We start from the raw sequence: 19,528 nt of genomic DNA on the forward strand, positions 1-19,528 counted from the left end.
CCCCCCTGCAGACCCACACACACCCAAGAAGGGCAAAAGTCGCTTTTATTTATTTAGGCCCTGGCTAGATTTAAAAACTTCTAAGAAAAAAAAAAAATCCAAAGCCCAACAGATGAGGAAAAGGAATTTGGGGTAAAACAGAGAGATAGTGACATCAGGGGAAGGGGGGGAAGGAAGGTGGAGAAACTTGTTTGTGCAGCCTTTAAAAACAGCATAAAAACCTGCAGAAGAAAATCTGCAGAAACCCCAGAAAAGCTGTAGAAACCCCAGAAAACCTGCAGAAATTCAATAAAATCTGCAAAAAGCCCAGCAAACAGCACAAGGCCTGGGCACAGGCAGGCTAAGGGAAGCCTCTCAGTCCTCCTCCTCTTCCTCTTCCAGGCAGCGGAGGCGCTTCCGCCTCCCCCGGGGCTGTGGATCTTCCTCCTCCTCCTCCTCATCCTCCTCGGGGTGGGGAGCTGGGGGGGCCGGCTCGGTGCCTGCGGATGAGGAAGAGGAGAGAGGGCTGAGCCCCCTGGGGACGTGGCAAAGAGGACAGGGACAGGACAACCCCGGCCCAGCAGTGCCCCTGGTGACACCCAGAGCCCGCTGAGCCCCCCCAGGAGCGAGCAGAGGGGCTGAACCCACCTGAGCTCCCACCATCCTCATCCTCATCCTCGCTGGCGAGCTCCCGGCGCCTCTTGGTGCGCGGCCGCGCCGGGCTGGGGACAGGGACAGGGACGGGGACAGGCTCCTCGCTGCAGGGGTTGCCACAGCTCAGCCCCACATGGGGAGGACACAGGGGGCTGAATCCCCTCCCCAGGCAGGGAGAAGACCCCCCCCAAACCAGGACACCCCACAAGCTGAGACGGGAATCCCAGTCTCACCTCTCCGAGTCTGATCCCAGCCCTGCCGGCAGTGGCTCTGCAGAGGGGCACAAGGAGGGGGGGCTCAGAGCCAGCCCCACACCCGGGGGCGTCCCACACCCCCAGCCCCACCCCTCACCTGGTTCCTGGGGACACCTGGGTGGCCCTGGCAGGTCCTGGGGGGACCCTGAGGGGCCACGGTGGGCGATGGAGGCGGCCGCACGCCGCAGCTGCTGCGGGGTGAGGGCGGCGGGGATGCGCCAGAAGGACTCCTGGGGGGACAGGGGGGACATTGCAGGGCTGTGCTGGGGACAGCGATGGGGACAGGGATGGGACAGCGACCTCACCTGCTCGCTGGCCGGGGGCCGCAGCCCCAGCTGCCGCAGCAGCCTCTGGAAGCGCCGGTTCTCCATGGCGTCCTCGTTCTCCTCCGTGAGCGGCACCAGCGGCACCGGGTGGGACACGCCTGGAAGGGGAGCGCCCTCAGCGGGACCCCGACCCCGCAGACCCCCCCGGCCGACCCCCACCCCGCTCACCGTCCTCCTCGCGGTCCCCCGCTGCCCTCCGCAGGCAGTTCTCCAGCCAGCGCAGGGGCCCGGCCAGCCCTGGGGACAGCACAAGGTGACACAGGGTCCAGCCCCTCGCCAAGCCCACCCGGGGGGGTTCGGAGCCCCTCGCCCACCTTCCCGATGCAGGCGCTGCGCCAGGTCCTGCCCAGCCCCTTCCTCAGGCACCCAGTGCTCCTCTGTGAGGCCTTCCTCTGCTTCGTCCTCATCCTCCTCTTCCTCCTCCTCGCTGTCCTCATCCTCCCCTGAGCTGTCTTGGGTGGGCATGGCTGGGACACCTGTGGCAGCCTGTGGGACCAGCAGTGTCTGGGTGCCCCCAGGGTGGGGACAGGGCCCTGTTTGGGTGTCCCCAGGGTGGGACAGCACCCCCAGGGCACAGCCCAGCACCCTCCAGCCCCCAGGATGGGGACAGGGTCCTGTTTGGGTGTCCCCAGGATGGGGACAGGAGCCTGTTTGGGTGCCCCCAGGGTGGGGACAGGCTGTGTTTGGGTGCCCCCAGGGTGGGACAGCACCCCCAGGGCACAGCCCAGCACCCTCCAGCCCCCAGGATGGGGACAGGGTGCCCCCAGGGTGGGACAACACCCCCAGGGCACAGCCCAGCACCCTCCAGCCCCCAGGATGGGGACAGGACCCTTTTTGGGTGTCCCCAGGGTGGGACAGCACCCCCAGGGCACAGCCCAGCACCCTCCAGCCCCCCATACCTGCCCAGGGCTGGGGCCGTGGCTCTTCCTCCGCCGTTTCTTGTACAGCTCCTTGCGCTCAGCCACCAGCCCCATCCCCAGCAGCTTCTCCACCACCCGAGCCCGCGAGCGCCGCGCCGTCAGGTGCTTCATGATGTTCCCCAGGACGTCTGTGGGGAGGAGAGTCAGGGTGGGGGGCCACAGGGGGATTTTTGGGGTCTGCCCCCCCGTGTCCAGCTCACCATCCGAGCCCTGGAACTCCTCGAAGAGCCGCGTCAGCTCCTCCTCCTGCTCCTGCGTCCACAGCACGATGCTGGTGCCCTTCCTGCGGGGTGGGAAACAGCTGTGGGTCCCTGCCCTGGGGGGAGGTCAGTCCCTGCCCTGTCCCGGGGGTCTCTGACCTGTCCCCGGGGGTCCTTGCCCTGTCCCTGGGGGTCCCTGCCCTGTCCCTGGGGGTCCCTGCCCTGTCCCTGGGGGTCCCTGCCCTGTCCCTGGGGGTCCCTGCCCTGTCGGTGCCCTTCCTGCGGGGTGGGAAACAGCCGTGGGTCCCTGCACTGGGGGGAGGTCAGTCCTTGCCCTGTCCCGGGGGGTCCCTGACCTGTCCCCGGGGTCCCTGCCCTGTCTCCAGGGGTCTCTGCCCTGTCCCCGGGGGTCCCTGCCCTGTCCCCGGGAGTCCCTGCCCTGTCCCTGGGGGTCTCTGACCTGTCTCTGGGGGTCCCTGCTCTGTCTCCAGGGGTCTCTGCCCTGTCTCCAGGGGTCCCTGCTCTGTCTCCAGGGGTCCCTGCCCTGTCCCCGGGGGTCCCTGCTCTGTCTCCAGGGGTCCCTGCCCTGTCCCCGGGGGTCCCTGCTCTGTCTCAGGGGTCCCTGCCCTGTCCCGGGGGTCCCTGCCCTGTCTCCAGGGGTCCCTGACCTGTCCCCGGGGGTCCTTTCCCTGTCCCGGGGGTCCTTTCCCTGTCCCTGGGGGTCTCTGACCTGTCTCCAGGGGTCCCTGCCCTGTCTCCAGGGGTCCCTGACCTGTCCCCGGGGGTCCCTGCCCTGTCTCCAGGGGTCCCTGCCCTGTCTCCAGGGGTCCCTGCCCTGTCCCCGGGGTCCCTGCCCTGTCTCCAGGGGTCTCTGCCCTGTCCCCGGGGGTCCCTGCCCTGTCCCCAGGGGTCCCTGCCCTGTCCCCGGGGGTCTCTGACCTGTCTCTGGGGGTCCCTGCTCTGTCTCCAGGGGTCTCTGCCCTGTCTCCAGGGGTCCCTGCTCTGTCTCCAGGGGTCCCTGCCCTGTCCCCGGGGGTCCTTGCCCTGTCCCGGGGGGTCCTTGCCCTGTCCCTGGGGGTCTCTGACCTGTCTCTGGGGGTCCCTGCCCTGTCCCAGGGGTCTCTGCCCTGTCTCCAGGGGTCTCTGACCTGTCCCCGGGGGTCCCTGCTCTGTCTCCAGGGGTCCCTGCCCTGTCTCCGGGGGTCCCTGCTCTGTCTCCAGGGGTCCCTGCCCTGTCTCCAGGGGTCCCTGCCCTGTATTCTGGGGACTCAGAGGCACCTCTCCCGCGGGAAGTCCTTGGCACTGCTGGCCAGCCCCATCCGCACCAGCTGCTTCACCACCTGCCTCCGCGTCCGCCCGGGCGTGGGGAGATGGGCCAGGATGGCAGCGATGATGTCCCCACCTGTGGGACAGAGAGGAAGCAGGGACAGAGCTCCTGCCACACCCCAGAGACCCCAGAGACCCCCGGTACCTTCCACCTCCTTGTACTTCCAGTACAGCTCCCGCAGCTCCTGCTCCTCCTGAGGGGTCCAGGGGGGCACCCGGCTCCGGGTGGTCCTGGGGAGGGGCAGAAGGGAGGTGAGGGGAGGGGAGGAGGTAGGGGCAGCCCCCTCCCAAGCCCCACTCACCCCTCTCCCTCCTGCAGGGAGCTGTAGCCCTTGGTCATCTCACAGACGATGGCCGGGCTCTTCCAGAAGAGCAGCTCCACAAAGGCCTTTTTGTTGGTGGCCGCCAGCGCAAAGAACTTGCCCAGAATGAACTTGGCCAAGGTCACCAGCTCCTGGGGACAGCAGGAGGGAGAGAGGCTGCAGGAACAGAGCTGGGCTGGGAGATTCTGGGGACTCAGAGGGGCTGGAAGATTCTGGGAACTGAGCGGGGCTGGGGGCTGCAGGGGACTGAGCGGGGCTGGGATATTCTGGGGACTCAGAGGGGCTGGGAGATGCTGCGGACTGAGTGAGGCTGGGGGCTGCAGGGACAGAGCAAGAATGGAGAGATTCTGGGGACTGAGTGGGGCTGGGGGCTGCAGGGGACTGAGTGGGGCTGGGATATTCTGGGGACCGAATGGGGCTGGGGGCTTCAGGATCAGAGCAGGGCTGGGAGATTTGAGGGACTGAGCAAGGCTGGGGGCTGCAGGGACAGAGCAAGAATGGAGAGATTCTGGGGACTGAGTGGGGCTGGGGGCTGCAGGGGACTGAGTGGGGCTGGGAGATTCTGGGGGCTGAGTGGGGCTGGGGGCTGCAGGGGCAGAGCAAGGACTGGGAGATTCTGGGGACTGAGAGGGGCTGGGATATTTTGGGGACTGAGTGAGATTGGGGGCTGCAGGGACAGAGCACAGAGCAAGGATTGGGAGATTCTGGGGATGAGCAAGGCTGGGGGCTGCAGGGACAGAGCACAGAGCAAGGATTGGGAGATTCTGGGGATGAGCAGGGCTGGGGACTGCAGGGACAGAGCAAGGATTGGGATATTTCGGGGACCGAGTGGGGCTGGGGGCTGCAGGGCCAGCCCCCTCCCGCGGGGGGCTCGGGGCCCTGTCTGACCTGGTGCGCAGCGGCCGCGGGGTCGCTGAGCAGGCGGTGGAAGAGGGCGAAGAGGGAGAGCTGGAAGAGCAGGGGCTCCATGCGCAGGTCGCGGGCCAGGCGGTGCAGCAGGCGCGCGGCGCAGTGGTTGGTGCGGGCGCTGTTCCGCGCGTAGCCCCGCAGCAGCAGCACCAGCGCCCGCACCACGGGGGCACAGGCGAACCTGTGACAGCCCTGTCAGCGTGGCTGACCCTCAGCGAGACCCCCAGGCCCTCCCCAAACCCTTCTCACCGCTTCAGGTAGTCGAGGAAGTTGAATTCCTTCTCCGACACCTGCACGGTCTGTTCCTCCTCTTCCTCATCCTCCTCTTCCTCTTCCTCCAGCTCCTCGGGCTCGGCGGGTGCGTGCACTGTGGTGGGATGTGCTGAGGGTCTGCTGCAACATCCCAGCCCAAAGTTTTCCCACTTCCCAGGGTCACAGGTGGGGACTCACCAGGCAGGGAAGCGACGAGGATCTCCCGCAGCAGCCGGGTCTCCTCGGGCAGCCCCACATCCGCGGATCCAAACACATCCCCTTCGGGCCAGACCTCCCTGGGGACAGCGGGGACAGGCTGGCACTGCGTCCCCACACCCCGGGCACGAGAGGGGCACCACGGGGCAGGTACCTGGCTGAGCGCAGCAGCTGCAGGGCCTGGGGCACGCGGGACTGCCGCAGGCACTCCTGGATGCGAAGCAGAGCCGCCGCGCGCTGCTCCTCCACCGGCGTCTCCGAGGCCGCGTCAAAGGGCACCACGTCCTCGGGGAGGGGCACCTCGCCCTGGGGCAGCACAGGGTTACTCAGCCCCAACAGCACCCCCAGAAGCCCCACATGAGGCTGAACCCTTCCCTGGTACCTCCAGGCAGGCCTGGACCTGCGGGGCCAATCCTTCCCAGAGCTGCTCCAGCTCCGCGGCGCTGGGCGGGGCGGGCACCGCCAGCACGCAAGGCTTCTTCTTCCTCCTCCTCACACGTTTGCTCTGGCGGGGCAAGGATGGGGTCAGGAGGGGCTGCCCGACCCCCAGGGACCCCCAGGCGGGGGCACGCAAGGCTTCTTCCTCCTCCTCCTCACACGTTTGCTCTGGGTGGGGCAAGGATGGGGTCAGGAGGGGCTGCCCGACCCCCAGGGACCCCCAGGCGGGGCAGGCACACCCCACCTGCACCACGAGCTTGGCAAGGATGGGGTCAGGAGGGGCTGCCCGACCCCCAGGGACCCCCAGGCGGGGCAGGCACACCCCACCTGCACCACGAGGTTGGCACGGCCGCGGCAGAAGCGCTCCAGCATGCGGAGGAAGAGGTGGGCCGTCTCCACCAGGTCCCGCAGGAAGCTGCGCGGCTGCTTGGTCTCGTCGAACTTGCGGAAGAGCGTGAGGAAGAGCTCCCGGTATTCCATCAGGTAGAAGATGTTGCCTGGGGAGGAGGGTGGCAGTGAGAAGGGGCGGGTCAGGGACGCGCCAGGGACGGGCAGAGGGACAGAGGGACTCACTCTTGATGACCTGGCTGCTGTCCCGCACCGCCGGCTCCGGCGAGCGATCCATCTCCTGCACCGTCCGCAGCAGCTCCTGGTACGCCTTCAGCGCCAGGTGCATCCTGGGCATGGCAGCAAGGGGGTCACGGGGGCCCAGGGGGGCTCCCAGGCACTCCAAATGCCCAAGGGGGTCTCAAGCAACACATTGAGTCCCAGGTGCCCAGGGGGTCCTGGGTTTCCAGGGTGTTCCAGGTGCCAGAGAGGTCATAGGTGACCACGGGGTCCCAAATGTCCAGGGGGTCCCAGACACCACGGGATCCCAAGTAGCTGAGAGTCCCAGACACCAAGGGGTGTCCCAGGTGCCCTGGAATCTCCCAGATGTCCAAGGAGTCCCAGGCACTGGGGGTATCCCAGGTACTGTGGGGGTCCCCAGAAGGTCCCAGACATCATGAGGAGTCTCAAGGAGAATCCCAAGTGCGGAGATTCACCACCAAAGGGTGTCCCAGGTGCCCTGGAGTCTCCCACGTGTCCAAGGAGTCCCAGGCACTGGGGGTATCTCAGGTACTGTGGGGGTCCCAGGTCTCCAGAAGGTCCCAGGCACCATGGGCAGTCTCAAGAAGAATCCCAGGTACAGGGATTCACCACCAAAGGGCGTCTCAGAAGGTCCCAGACACCAAAGAGTGTCCCAGGTGCCCAAGGAGTCCCAGGCACTGGGGGTATCTCAGGTACTGTGGGGGTCCCCAGAAGGTCCCAGACACCATGGGGAGTCTCAAGGAGAATCCCAGGTACTGGGATTCACCACCAAAGGGTGTCCCAGGAGGTCCCAGACACCACGGGGAGTCTCAAGGACAACCCCAGGTACTGGGATTCACCACCAAAGGGTGTCCCAGAAGGTCCCAGACACCATTGGAAGTCTCAAGGACAATCCCAGTACTGGGATTCACCACCAAAGGGTGTCCCAGGAGGTCCCAGACACCACGGGGAGTCTCAAGGAGAATCTCAGGTACTGGGATTCACCACCAAAGGGTGTCCCAGGTGCCCTGGGAGGGTCCCAGCTGCCCTGGGAGGGTCCCAGGTGCTCACCTGCGGGCCCAGGTTGTTGCCTCCTTCTTGTCCATCAGAGCCATCTCGTAATAGGTGGTGAGGTTCTGCTCGATGAAGTGGAAGGCGCGGACGCCCACGGTCTCGGACACCAGCTCGGGCCGGAAGCCGTGCAGCCGGTTGAAGGCCATGAAGAAGGCGGTGGCCCACAGGTAGTAAGTCTCATCGTGCTGCTGAGCCTTCTCCCGCACCAGCTGGTCCTGGGGGCAACCATGGGATCTCAGCAGGGGTCCCACACCTGAGAGGGGATCCCGGCCATGGCAGCCCCTCACCTTGACCAGCAGCATCAGGCGGTTGTAGCAGTCCTCCAGGAAGTCCTGGCAGAAGCGGCGCAGGAAGAGCCGCACGTTGCGGGCGGAGCGGCGCGAGGGCTCGGCCTCGGGGGCGGCCTGCCGGCGCCGGGGCAGCCGCCGCGGCTCCTTGCCCAGGTCGTGGGTGTAGCTCTTCAGCTGCAGGACATTGAGGGGCCAGGTTTATCCCTGTGGTGCCTCCTGCCACGTCCCTGTCTCTGTGCCACCCGCTGTGTCCCTGTCCTGGAGCCCCACAGCACATTCCTGTCCCTGCAACCCCACCACATCCCTGCCTCTGTGCTCCACATCCCATCTTCCAATCCTGTGTCCCACCTGTGTTCATGTCCCCGTGCCCCCCACCCACATTCCCATCTCAATGACCTCTGCCACGTCCCTGTCCCAGTGCCACCCCCTGTGTCCCTGTCCTGGAGCCCCACAGCACATTTCTGTTCTTACAACCCCACCACATCCCTGGTTCCATGCTCCACATCCCATCTTCCAATCCTGTGTCCCACCTGTGTTCCTGTCCCCGTGCCCCCCACCCACATTCCCATCTCAATGACCTCTGCCACGTCCCTGTCCCAGTGCCACCCCCTGTGTCCCTGTCCTGGAGCCCCACAGCACATTTCTGTTCTTACAACCCCACCACATCCCTGGTTCCATGCTCCACATCCCATCTTCCAATCCTGTGTCCCACCTGTGTTCCTGTCCCCGTGCCCCCCACCCACATTTCCATCTCAATGACCTCTGCCACGTCCCTGTCCCAGTGCCCCCCACCGTGTCCATGTCACAACAGCTCCCTCTCCATCCCTGGCCCTGTGCCCCCTGCCCAGCCGATGCCCCCAGCCACATCACCATCCCTGTACCCCCTACCATGTCCTTGGTGCCCACTGCCACCTCCCTGGTTGTGTGACCCCCACCCACATCCCAGTGCCACCTGCCACATCCTTGACCCCATACCCCACACCACATCTCGCGTCCCACTCACGTTCCTCTCTCCCTACCCCTTACCATGTCCCCAGGCCCGTGCCCCCTCCATGTCCCCAACCCCATGCCCCTCACCACATTCCTGCGTCTCCCACCACATCCTTGTCCCTCCACCCTGTGCCACATCCCCAGTGCCACATTCCACACACAGCCCTGTCCCCGTGCCCCCTGCCACACCCCCTTGCCCCCCACTCACATTGTGCAGCCCCTTGTGGAACACCACGTCCCTGTCCCCGATGGACTTGACGCCCTGCAGGACGTAGGAGCCACCGAAGCGGGAATGCCTGGCAGGAAACAGGAGCTGAGTGATGCTGTCCCCACCTCGGGGGTCCCATCCCTGCCACGGGGGTGCCCCCTCCTCACCTGGACGTGCGCTGCAGCGCCCGGGCTCTCTTCTCTGCCAGCTCCCTCTGCCTCAAGGTCTCCAGCTCCCGCGTGTCCTCGCCGTGCTCGGCCCCTGCTGTCCCCTGCCCCAGCGCCGCCAGCTCCTCCGGGCTCTGCCAGCAGCTCTGTCAGCACTGGGGGGGCTCTGCCACCCTGCCCCGCCACCCCCGGCCCGGCTCACCTGGTCACGGAACATGAGGGAGATGATCTCCAGCACGTGCAGGGCCCACTGCTGCTCCACCTGGGCGCTGGCCAGGAATTTGAGCAGGTCGTCCATGCCGCTGATGTGCAGCGCCCACAGCACCCGGTCGTGCACGCTGGCGTCACCGTCCACGCCCTGCTGGGGGTGGTGGCAGCCTGTCAGGGTCCCCGTGGAGCCACTGGGGTCCCAGATGTGCCAGGGAGCCAGGGAAAGGCCCTGTCCTGGTACCTGCTCCTCCGTGGGGTCCGGGGGCACGTGCAGCACGTTGCGCACCAGCAGCAGGATCCTCTCGATCAGCAGCGTGTCCTCCTCCTGCCGCTGCTCCCAGTCCTGGGGGACAGAGCTGTCAGGGCCCCTCACAGCCCCCCGGGGGTCCCTGGCAGGGAAGGACCCCACAGTCCTGCAGGACAGACCCCACAGCCCCAGGGACCCCCAGTAGGTACAGACCCCACAGCCCCTGAGGGACCCCAGTAAGGACAGACCCCACAACCCACAGGGACCCCCAATAGGGACAGACCCCACAGCCCCCAGGGACCCCCCAGCAGGGACAGACCCTGCAGCCCCCTGGGGATCACCAGTAAGGACCGACCCCACAATCCCCAGGGACCCCCAGCAGGAACAGACCCCATATCCCCCAGGGACCCCCAGTAGGTACAGACCCCCACATTCCCCAGGGCCCCGCGGCAGGGATGGACCCTGGAGCCCCCTGGTAATTCCAAGACCCTGCAGCCCCCCCAGAAAACCCACAGCCCCCAGGGACCCCCCAGCAGGAACAAACCCCACAACCCCCAGAAATCCCCAGCAAGAACAAACCCCACAACCCCCAGGGACCCCCCAGCAGGAACAGACCCCACATTCCCCAGGGCCCCGCGGCAGGGATGGACCCTGGAGCCCCCTGGTAATTCCAAGACCCCGCAGCCCCCCCAGAAACCCCCAGCAGGAACAGACCCCACAGCTCCTGAGGGACCCCAATAGGAACAGACCCCACAGCCCCCAGGGACCCCCAGCAGGAGCAGACCCTGAAGCTCCCTGGGGACCCCCAGCAGGGACACCACCCACAGCCCACCAGGACAGGACACTCACCAGCTGCAGGAGGTTGTAGAGCTTCTCACTGAGCACCACGAACACCTTCTCACTGGCAAAAGCCTGCAGAGACCCCTCGTGAGCACGGCGACGCGGGCAAAGCCCCCTGCCCGCGGCACGTCCCCGGGCACACTCACCTCCTTGTAGGCCTGCAGGTAGGACAGCACCTGGAGGAAGTGGTGGCGGGAGGTGGCATCCGCTGGCACCTTCCCAAAGCACAGCAGGGCCGGCTGGGTCAGGTTCACCATCAACCTGCGAGGAGCAGAGGGCTGTGAGGGACCCCTGCCCAGCGAGGAGCCCCCTCAGGGCCACCCCAGGCCACCACCCCGCCCGTTGGTACCTGATGATGGCATCGAAGAGCAGCTTCTCCTGGGGGTACTGCACCAGGATGGGCAGGAGGTCGTTCTGCAGGATTTGGGCTGCCCCCAGCTGCTGTCGCACGTCCCGGGTCTCGTCCTCGTGGCGCAGGTACCGGATCAGGTCCTTGACGCTCTCTGGGGACACGGGGCCGTCAATCCCTGCCATCCCCGACCCCTGCCCCCCCAGCCCGGTGCCCACCTACCCAGGCAGTCGGGCTCCCGGTGGTACACGTCGCCCTCCAGGTAGCCCAGGGCGCTGCAGGTGGCCAGGAGCTCGCAGTTCATCATGTACCAGTCCATGCAGCGCGGGGCTGCGCACGGGACCGGCACCGGGGGCCGCCTGCGGGCCACCGTCAGCACTGGCCACCCCCGGTACACTCTGCCGGTACCGGCTGCCCCGGGATTGTGTTGTCCCGGGGTACCCTCCGGTCCCGGTTTCCCCAACACCGAGGAACCGCCCAGGCTTGGTCCCGCTCGGTACCGGACCGCACCGAACCCCGAGGCTCCGGTAGCACCGATCCCAGCGCACCTCCCGTTCCGGTCCGCCCCGATACCGGCGCATCCCACAGCCCCGCTTCCTCCGATTCCACATCACCCCCCAGTTTGGGTTCCCCTCTCCTCACCCCGGTCCCAGTCGGCTCCGGTTCCTTCTGGATCCCGGAGCATTCCCGACCCCCCCCCAATTTCCCCCGGACCCCCCTGATCCCAGAGCACTGCCCGAGCCCGCCGATCCCGGAGCACCTTCCAGAGCCCGGCGCACCCGGTTCCCCCGATCCCGTATCAACCCCCGCGTCCCGCTCCCCTCCGGTACCGAAACCCCCCCGGTTTCGGTGACCCCGGATCACCCCCAATCCCCGGTCCCGGCCTGTCCCGGGACACTCCCCCAGCCCCCGGACCCCCGATGCCGGCGTGCCCCGGTGCCGGCCCCCATCCCGCTCACCGCCGCCCCGTCCCCGCCGCGCTCCCGGCCGCGCTCCCGGTGCGGGGGCGGCCTTACACAACCGCCCCACTTCCCGCGGGCGAGGCCCCGCCCCGCCCGCACCCTTCAAGCGGCAACTCCCCCTCAGCAGCCCGGTGTCCCCCCTGGTTCCCATCCCGTCCGCACACCCCCCGCCATCCACCACCGGCACAAACCGGCGGCTCGATGCCTCGGGGCGCCCCCAATCCCCCTGCCCTCTCCCCCCGGCCCGCGGCGCTGAGGGGTGGCAGACGGGAGGGGCTCATTTCTGGGAAGGGACGCTGTGGTGGAGTTGCCCTTTTAAGGACGGCGCTGGCTGGGCGGGGCCTGCCGCGGGCGCGGGAACGGGCGGCACCTCCCGCCACCGGCCGGGCGGGCTCCGGTGTCCCCCCCCCATCCTCGCTCCCTCCCGGTTCCCGGCGGCGGGCACGGCCGCGAGCGGTTACCAAAATAAAAGAGCAGGTTTAATTCACCGAACACAGAAGTCCCGCCGCGGCGGGGCGGGGCGGCCCCGGCCCGGTATACGGGCGGCCCCCCGGGCATGCCGGTGGCCGGTTCCCCGGCAGCGGGGCCCCGCCGCCGCCCGCGGGCGGCGGCTCGGCGGCGGCGACGGCGGCGGTGACGGCCGTGGGGGCGGGCGGCTCTCCCTTGAGGGCGGCCAGGCGCTCGGCCAGGCTGCGCGGCCGCGGGCACAGCGCGAACTCGTAGAGCACCGCGCCCAGCGCCGCGCCCAGCAGCGGGCCCGCCCAGTACACCTGCGGGGGGGCGGCGTGGGCACCGGCACCGGGGCATCCCCGGCCCGCCGGGGCACCCCCGGCCACCCGGGGCACGGCACCCGCCCCGCTGATGCCCGGGCACCGGCGCAGTCCGGGCTTCCCGGTGACCGGGGGGCGGCCGCTGTCCCCAAACCCGGGATATCGTGGGGCAGGACCCGTCTCCCGTTCCCCGGGATGTCGGGACCCATCTCCCGTTCCCCGGGATGCCAGGGGCAGTACCCGTCGTGTCCCCAAACCCGGGATATCGGGGGGCTGGACCCGTCTCCCGTTCGCCGGGATGTCGGGACCCGTCTCCCGTTCCCCGGGATGCCGGGGGCAGAACCCGTCTCCCGTTCCCCGGGATGTCACGGGGCAGGACCCGTCTCCCGCTCCCCGGGATGTCGGGGGGCTGGACCCACTCCCCGGGCTGTCGGGGGTACCCAGCACCCTGGGGTGCTGCTGTCACCGTGGCGACACCAGCAGCCGCTCGCCTTCAGCGGGGACCCAGCCACTGGGTCAGGACAGGGATAAGCAGGGAGGGACTGGGGGGGCCCGGGGCGGCTTTGGGGGTCCCCGTCCCCCCCCCACTTACCCAGTGGTTGGCGAAGTTGCGGGTGATGACGGCGGGGGCGAAGGAGCGAGCGGGGTTCATGCTGGCGCCCGTGTAGTGGATCTGCGGGGGGACGGAGCAGTGGGGGGCTGCACGGCTGCCCCCCAGCCCCCGGGCTCCCAGAATCGGGGTCCCCGCGGCCGCCCTTACCCCGAAGAGGTGGCCGAGGGCGAGGGAGAAGCCGACGGGCACGGCGGCCATGGCCGGGCGCCCGTCGTGGCGGTCGTCGAAGCTGGCGAAGACGCAGAGGACGAACTGGGCGGTCAGGAGCAGCTCCACCACCGTGCCCTGGCCCGGGCCCACGCCGGGGTGCAGCTGCGGGGGGAGAGGGCTCAGCACCCCGCGGAGTTGTTCACCCGTTCCCCCTCAGCGCCCCAAATCCTCCTTCGTTATCCTTCCGCACCCCAAAATCCCACTGTACCGCAAAGCCTTCCTCATCCTCAAATTCCTCCGGGATGCCCAGCCCCCATTGCTGTCCCGCATCAATCCAGACCCCAAAACATCTTCTGGACCCCCCGATCCACCATCAGACCCCTCAAACACCTCTGAACCCCAGAACCCTCATTACAGCCCCATGGTACCCCAAAACACCCCCTGGACCCCCCCCAGTTCCCCCAAACCACCTCCTGGACCCCCCAATTCCCCCAAACCACCTCCTGGACCTCCTCCAATTCCCCCAAACCACCTCCTGGACACCCCTAATTCCCCCAAAACACCTCCTGGGCACCCCCAATTCCCCCAAAACACCTCCTGGACTCCCCCCAATTCCCCCAAACCTCTCCAAACCCCTCAGACCCATGGTACCCCAAAACACCTCCTGGACCTCCCCCAGTTCCCCCCAACCTCTGTGAACCCGTTTTCCCCCCATTTCAGCCCCATGGTACCCCCAAACACCTCCTGGACCCGCCCAAATTCTCCCAGACCACCTCCTGGACCCCCCCAATTCCCCCAAACCTCTCCAAGCCCCCATCTCCCCATTTCAGCCCCATGGTACCCCATATCCCAAAACAACCCCGGGACTCCCCCCATCCTTCCAAATCCCCATTACAACCCCAAAGTACCCCAGACCCCCAAACACCTCCTGGAGCCCCCAACCCCCCCAAACCCTCATTACAGCCCTGCAGACACCCCCAAGCCCCCGATGCTCACCGCGCTGAGGCCGAGGGTGCCACGCACGGGGCCGGGGGTCACCCCGTAGAGCACCCCGGCTCCGGCCAGCATGCCCAACACCTGGGCCAGCAGGTAGCCCAGGGCACGGGCCAGGGAGAGCTGCGAGGCCATCAGGAAGGCCAGCGTGATGGCCGGGTTGACGTGACCCCCGCTGACGTGGCCCAGAGCCTGCACCAGGGTGGTCTGGGCCAACCCGAAGGCCAAGGCGGCCCCCACAACGCTGGGGGGGCCCGGGGCCCAGCGCAGGGAAGCCCCCAGCCCCAGCAGGGCATAGAGGAGGCTGCCCAGGAACTCGGCCAGGACGGCCCTCCAGAAGGCGGACGAGCGCAGCTCCCGCATGGCCTGGCCCCGCTGCCCTCCACGGCCCCGCTCCCCTCCCCGGGGGCCGCCCGAGACCACCTTTATAAGCCCCCCCCGGGACGGCCCCGGGGGTGGGACCCCACCTCCGCCACCCCCCGTTAACCCCTTCGCTGCCCGGGCCACGGGATGGGTGACACGCGGCGAGGAACCCCCACCCCCCGAGCCCCCCCGGGCATCCCCGCACCCCCCAATAGTGAGGACCCCCCCCCGGAGCTGCGCTGCCCCCATCCATGGGGTTTTCTGGGGAGGGGGGGGCTGTGACCCACTGATGCCCCCAGTGGGGTTTAGGGGACCCCAAATCCCACCTCCCACCCATCCCCCAAACATTTTGGGGACACTTTGGGGCCGCCCCCACCCCGCGGGAGGGGCGCTGGGTGGGGGCCGCGGGGTGTCCCCCCTGCCCCCCCCCCGGTGCTGTTGTCTGCGGGAGGGTTTGGGTTTATTCAGGCCGGCTTAGCGGGCGCTGAGTCCCCGGCCGGGGGGGATTAGGGCTCGGCCCGGCCATTGGCGCCCGCCGGAATCTGCCGGGGCTGCAGAGGCCGCCACAAAGCGCTTTGCTGCGCTCAGCTCCCCGGCACGGGACGGGCTGACGGGGGGTCCCGGCCCCCGCCCTCGCCGGGGGGCCGCGGGGAGGGCGCGCCTGCCCCGGTGTCGCCGTGCCCAGACCCCCCCGGTGGTCGAGACCCCCCCAGTGCCCTCACAGCATCGCTCTGCGACCCCGACACGCCTTTAATCCCCCCCAAGGGGGAGAGGACTGTGAAAGGGGAGGGGGCACGGAGCCCCCCATGCTGTGGGTGCCCCACGGAAGGTTCTGGATGCGGCGAGGATGCGGTGTCAGGGTGTGGAGGATCTGGGGGGGGCTGAGGCAGTGCCCTGCTGAGCTGGGGGGGCCACCGAGGAGGGGGACAGGCTGGGGGTCTCCACCAGAGCCACGTCCCGGCAGGCGAGGCAGGCGCTCAGCTTCTCCCGGGAGGCTCCGGGCGCCAGGATGAACTCGTAGGAGAGCCCGGCCAGCACCGCGCCCAGCACCGGCCCCAGCCAGTACACCTGCAGGGGCACGGGGTTTTGGGGTGTCCCAGGGATGGGGGGACCCCCCCCCAGGGATGGGGACTGAGCACAGGAACCTGCCCCAGGGGTGAGGGCAGCCGTGGGGAGGGTACGGAGCCAATCCCGAGGGGATGGGGCCTGTCCCAAGGATGGCAATGGGGGGACACATCGGGTCCCGTGACGGTGACACCAGGAGGACCCTGGGGGACACAGCTGGTGTTGACCTGTCCCAGTGGGACCCACCCAAGAGAAGACCAGGAACCGCTGTCCCAGGGTGGGGATGGGACCACAGCGGTCACACGCTGCAGCCAGGGGACCCCCCCTTACTTGGGGACTCTGGGGGAGCCCAAGGGTGCCCCCAACTCACCCAGTGATCATCCCAGACGCCGGTGACGACGGCCGGCCCCAGCGAGCGCGCGGGGTTCATGCTGCCCCCCGAGAACGGCCCCTGTGGGACACGGGGGGTCAGGGCCTGGCGGGGTGGGGACCCCCAGGGCGGGTGGGACACGGGGGGGTCCTTACCGCAGCCAAGGCCCCGGCGGCCACGGCGCTGCCCAGGGCCAGCCCGGCCTGCGGGGCCGCGTGCTCCGCAGCGGCGAAGGCGGCCAGCGCCAGCTGGAAGGTGGCGAAAGTCTCCCAGGCCAGCGCTGTCCCCGCTGTCCCCTCCGCGCTCACCTGCAGCAGTGAGGGACACCTGTGCAGTGCCAGGGGATGGGGACGGGGACAGGGACGGGGGGCACTCACCCTGGTGACGAGGCCGGCGTCGTCCGGCAGCGCCGCGCGGGCGGCGGCAGAGGCCAGCGTGGCCCCCGCGCACTGGGCCACGAGCCCCGCGGCCCCGCGCAGGGCGCCCAGCTTGCGGGTGCACAGCAGGGCCAGCGTCAGCGCGGGGTTGGCCTGGGCACCCCCGAGGGTGCAGACGAGCCCCCCGGCCGCCAAGCCCCCTGCCAGGGCCGGTGCCAGCGGCTCTGGAGCTGCCGAAGCCCCCAGGACCACCCCCACGAAGATGAGGGTGGCCGCCAGCTCCGCCAGAACCCCCCGCCAGAAGCGGCCGCTGCGCAGCTCCTGGGGGGACAGCGGGGCCGGGGGTCACCCCACGGGCACTGCCAGCAGCGGGTGGCACAGAGAGGGGGTGACATGGGGCCGGGGGGCTTTGGGGATGGGGTGTCTCAGGGGTGGGGTGCCATGGCAACAGGATGCCCCCGTGGGTGGGTACCAGAGTGAGGGGGGACATTCATGAGGGGACCCCCCAGCACGTGGGTGCCACATGGGGGGTACCAGGGGGTAATGGGGTGCCATGGAAAGAGGATGCCCCGGTTTTTGGGTACCCACAGGGATGGGGTACCTCAGGGATGGGGTATCTTGGGGATGGGACCCCCCAGCACCTGGGTACCACAGTGGGGAGGTACCAGGACATTTGGGGTGCCCTGGCAAGGGGATGCCCCAGTTTTTGGGATGGGGCACCTCAGGGATGGGGTACCTGAGGGATGGGACCCCTCAGCACCCAGGGACTGCAGGAAATGGGGTGCCACGGAAAGAGGATGCCCCAGTTTTTGGGTACCCACGGGGATGGGGTACCTCAGGGATGGGACCCCCCAGCACCTGGGTACCACAGTCGGGGGGGTCCCTTGGTGATGGGTACACTGGTGATGGGGTGCCCTGGCAATGGAATGCCCCAGTTTTTGGGATGGGGCACCTCAGGGATGGGACCCCCAGTCCCTGGGCACTGTGGTGACAGGATGTGCTGGAAATGGGGCCACAGGGGGTCACAGGGTCAGCACCCGGGTACCACAGTGGGGGGGTACCAGGGGGCAATGGGGTGCCATGGAAACAGGATGCCCCAGTTTTTAGGATGGGTTACCTCAGGGATGGGACCCCCAGTCCCTGGGCACTGTGGTGACAGGATGTGCTGGAAATGGGGCCACAGGGGGTCACAGGGACAAAGAGGGGGACAGCAGCCATGACAGGGCCAGGAGCCACGGTGAGGGGCACACAGAGACCCCAGTGCCAGGGCTACGGGCTGGGCACTGAAGTGACAGGCTGGGGGAGTCCCCGTGAGTTAGGGGCTGCTCACCCACCCCCCCCTGGCAGGGAGGGGACTCTGGGCCTGTGGTTTTGGGGGGGTCGGGGCCGCTCGCAGGGTCTTACCTCCCCGATGGCCATGGTGCAGCTGTGGGAGAGCACAGCCGGGGTGGGGGCACCTCCTGCCCCTGGCACTGCCACCCCCGTCCCTGTCACCCCCAGCACTGCCACCCCCTTGGCACAGCACAGCCCTGAGGTGCTGAGGGTGGGGCAGGACTTTGGGAGGGGGCTGCGGGGGTCCTTGCAGCATCCCCGGGTGCCATAGCAACCCCCGGGGACCCTTTGGGGTGTTGCCAGGACAACCAGAGATGAAAGGCTGGGATGAAAGGTTGGGGGGGATGAGGGGGGGTTTGAACACCTGGGATGAGCACAGGGACCCTCAGGGAGGGGCTGAGGGGGCACAGGGGACAGGGTGACACACCTGGGATGGGCACAGGGACAGGGGACAGGGGGGCACAGGGGACAGGGTGACACACCTGGGATGGGCACAGGGACAGGGGGGCACAGGGGACAGGGTGACACACCTGGGATGGGCACAGGGACAGGGGACAGGGGGGCACAGGGGACAGGGTGACACACCTGGGATGGGCACGGGGCTGTGCCCTGGCAGGGGGGTGGCAATGTCACACACACACAAAGGGGGACACGTGGGGAACACCCCCAGGGAGACACTGTGGGGACAATTTGGGGACACTGCGGGGGGACGTGTGGCCAGTCCCGGGGGGGACACAGAGAGGGGACATTTGGGGGGACACCAAGTGGGACAAGGGGGGGCACAGCAGGGCTGGGACCCCCGTTCTGCCCCTGGGGTTCTGTCACCTCACAGACCCACAGGTGTCCCCAAGACGCCCAAAATTGTCTTTTAGACCCCCAATGTGCCCTATGATCCCCCCACAATGTGCCCCACAAGCCCCCCAGTGACTCCCAGGCTCTCAGGTGCCCCCAAAATGCTCCACAGAGCCCCCCAGGTGTCCTATAACCCCCCAATCCTGCCCATAGACCCCCCCAGGCACCCCCAGGTGCCCCTTTCTGCCCCACAGACTCCCCCAAAGTGCCCCCAGCACCCCCAATCCTACCAAGATACCCCAGCCTGCCCCAAAGTCCCCACTCAGGATCCCCCAATTCTGCCCTACAGACACTCGGGTACCCCCAGAGACCCCCAGAACGCTCCCATCCTACTCTAGAGAACCCCAGGCACCCCTCAATCCTGCCCTGCAGGCCCCCAGAGCCCGCTAGGAACCCCAATCTCGCCCCCCAGACCCCTCAGGTGCCCCCCAGGCCCCTCAGGTGCCCCCCAAATTCCCCCTTTCCCGACTCCAAGATGGCGGCCCCCAGCGCCCCCTCAGAAAGGGGCGGGGCCCGTCGCAGTCACGTGACGGAGGCAAGGCGCCAATATGGCGCCGCGCGGGGTGTGGTGTCCGACCACGTGACCAGCGCCTCCAAAATGGCCGCGCCCACGGTGAGGGCGGGGAGGCGGGGCCGAGGGGTAATGGCGGCGGTGGGTGTGGCTTCGCTTAAAGGGGCCGCGCCGCACCGGGGTGGGGGGGTCCGTGACGCCCCCCGGTGCGGAGGGGGCGTCGGGGATTCGTGAGAGCGACCCCCCACTCCCGGTTTGGGCAGCTGAGGCAGAGGATGGGGGCGGGATCCGCCCCGCCGTGTCCCCCGTGTGGCCCCGGTGTGGCCCCGGTGTGGTCCCGGTGTGGCCCCGGTGTGGCCCCGGTGTCCCGGGCGGTCTGGGGGGGTCTAACCGGGGGGTCTCACGGTGTGGGAAGGGGTGAGACCCCCCGG

The 19,528-nt window shown here is 68.4% G+C and overlaps 2 protein-coding genes across 4 annotated transcripts; both read right to left on the reverse strand.

The window, feature by feature from the left end:
- Positions 1-15: 15 nt before the first annotated feature.
- TIMELESS (timeless circadian regulator) lies at positions 16-11,777 on the reverse strand. Of its 3 annotated transcripts, XM_039720375.1 has the most exons (29): positions 11,699-11,777; positions 10,962-11,098; positions 10,740-10,893; positions 10,537-10,651; positions 10,400-10,462; positions 9,545-9,646; positions 9,296-9,454; positions 9,094-9,227; positions 8,927-9,014; positions 7,726-7,902; positions 7,436-7,653; positions 6,371-6,474; positions 6,125-6,294; positions 5,742-5,864; positions 5,514-5,665; positions 5,342-5,439; positions 5,141-5,258; positions 4,871-5,072; positions 3,962-4,113; positions 3,805-3,890; positions 3,612-3,735; positions 2,334-2,416; positions 2,113-2,261; positions 1,528-1,699; positions 1,382-1,450; positions 1,193-1,311; positions 867-1,117; positions 628-737; positions 16-479 (listed from the first exon to the last, which is right to left on the reverse strand). In XM_039720375.1, exons 2-29 carry the CDS (start codon positions 11,056-11,058, stop codon positions 355-357), a joined length of 3,714 nt encoding a protein of 1,237 aa, XP_039576309.1. In that variant the 5' UTR covers positions 11,059-11,098; positions 11,699-11,777; the 3' UTR covers positions 16-354. The 3 variants fall into 3 exon arrangements, with proteins under 3 accessions (XP_039576309.1, XP_039576310.1, XP_039576307.1); XM_039720376.1 differs by lacking the exon at positions 11,699-11,777 and having other exon boundaries at positions 9,296-9,451; positions 10,962-11,429; XM_039720373.1 differs by lacking the exon at positions 11,699-11,777 and having other exon boundaries at positions 10,962-11,429.
- A 403-nt stretch (positions 11,778-12,180) lies between these two features.
- LOC120507566 (major intrinsic protein of lens fiber) lies at positions 12,181-18,127 on the reverse strand. Its single transcript, XM_039720371.1, has 8 exons — positions 17,807-18,127; positions 16,403-16,723; positions 16,181-16,333; positions 16,026-16,106; positions 14,231-14,350; positions 13,232-13,396; positions 13,064-13,144; positions 12,181-12,471 (listed from the first exon to the last, which is right to left on the reverse strand). The coding sequence occupies exons 1-8, from the start codon at positions 17,819-17,821 to the stop codon at positions 12,181-12,183; spliced, it is 1,227 nt and encodes a 408-aa protein (XP_039576305.1). The 5' UTR covers positions 17,822-18,127.
- Positions 18,128-19,528: the final 1,401 nt, after the last annotated feature.

The sequence above is a fragment of the Passer montanus genome, unplaced genomic scaffold, assembly GCF_014805655.1.
Source record: "Passer montanus isolate IOZ18808 unplaced genomic scaffold, ASM1480565v1 scaffold437, whole genome shotgun sequence".
NCBI lineage: Eukaryota > Metazoa > Chordata > Aves > Passeriformes > Passeridae > Passer > Passer montanus.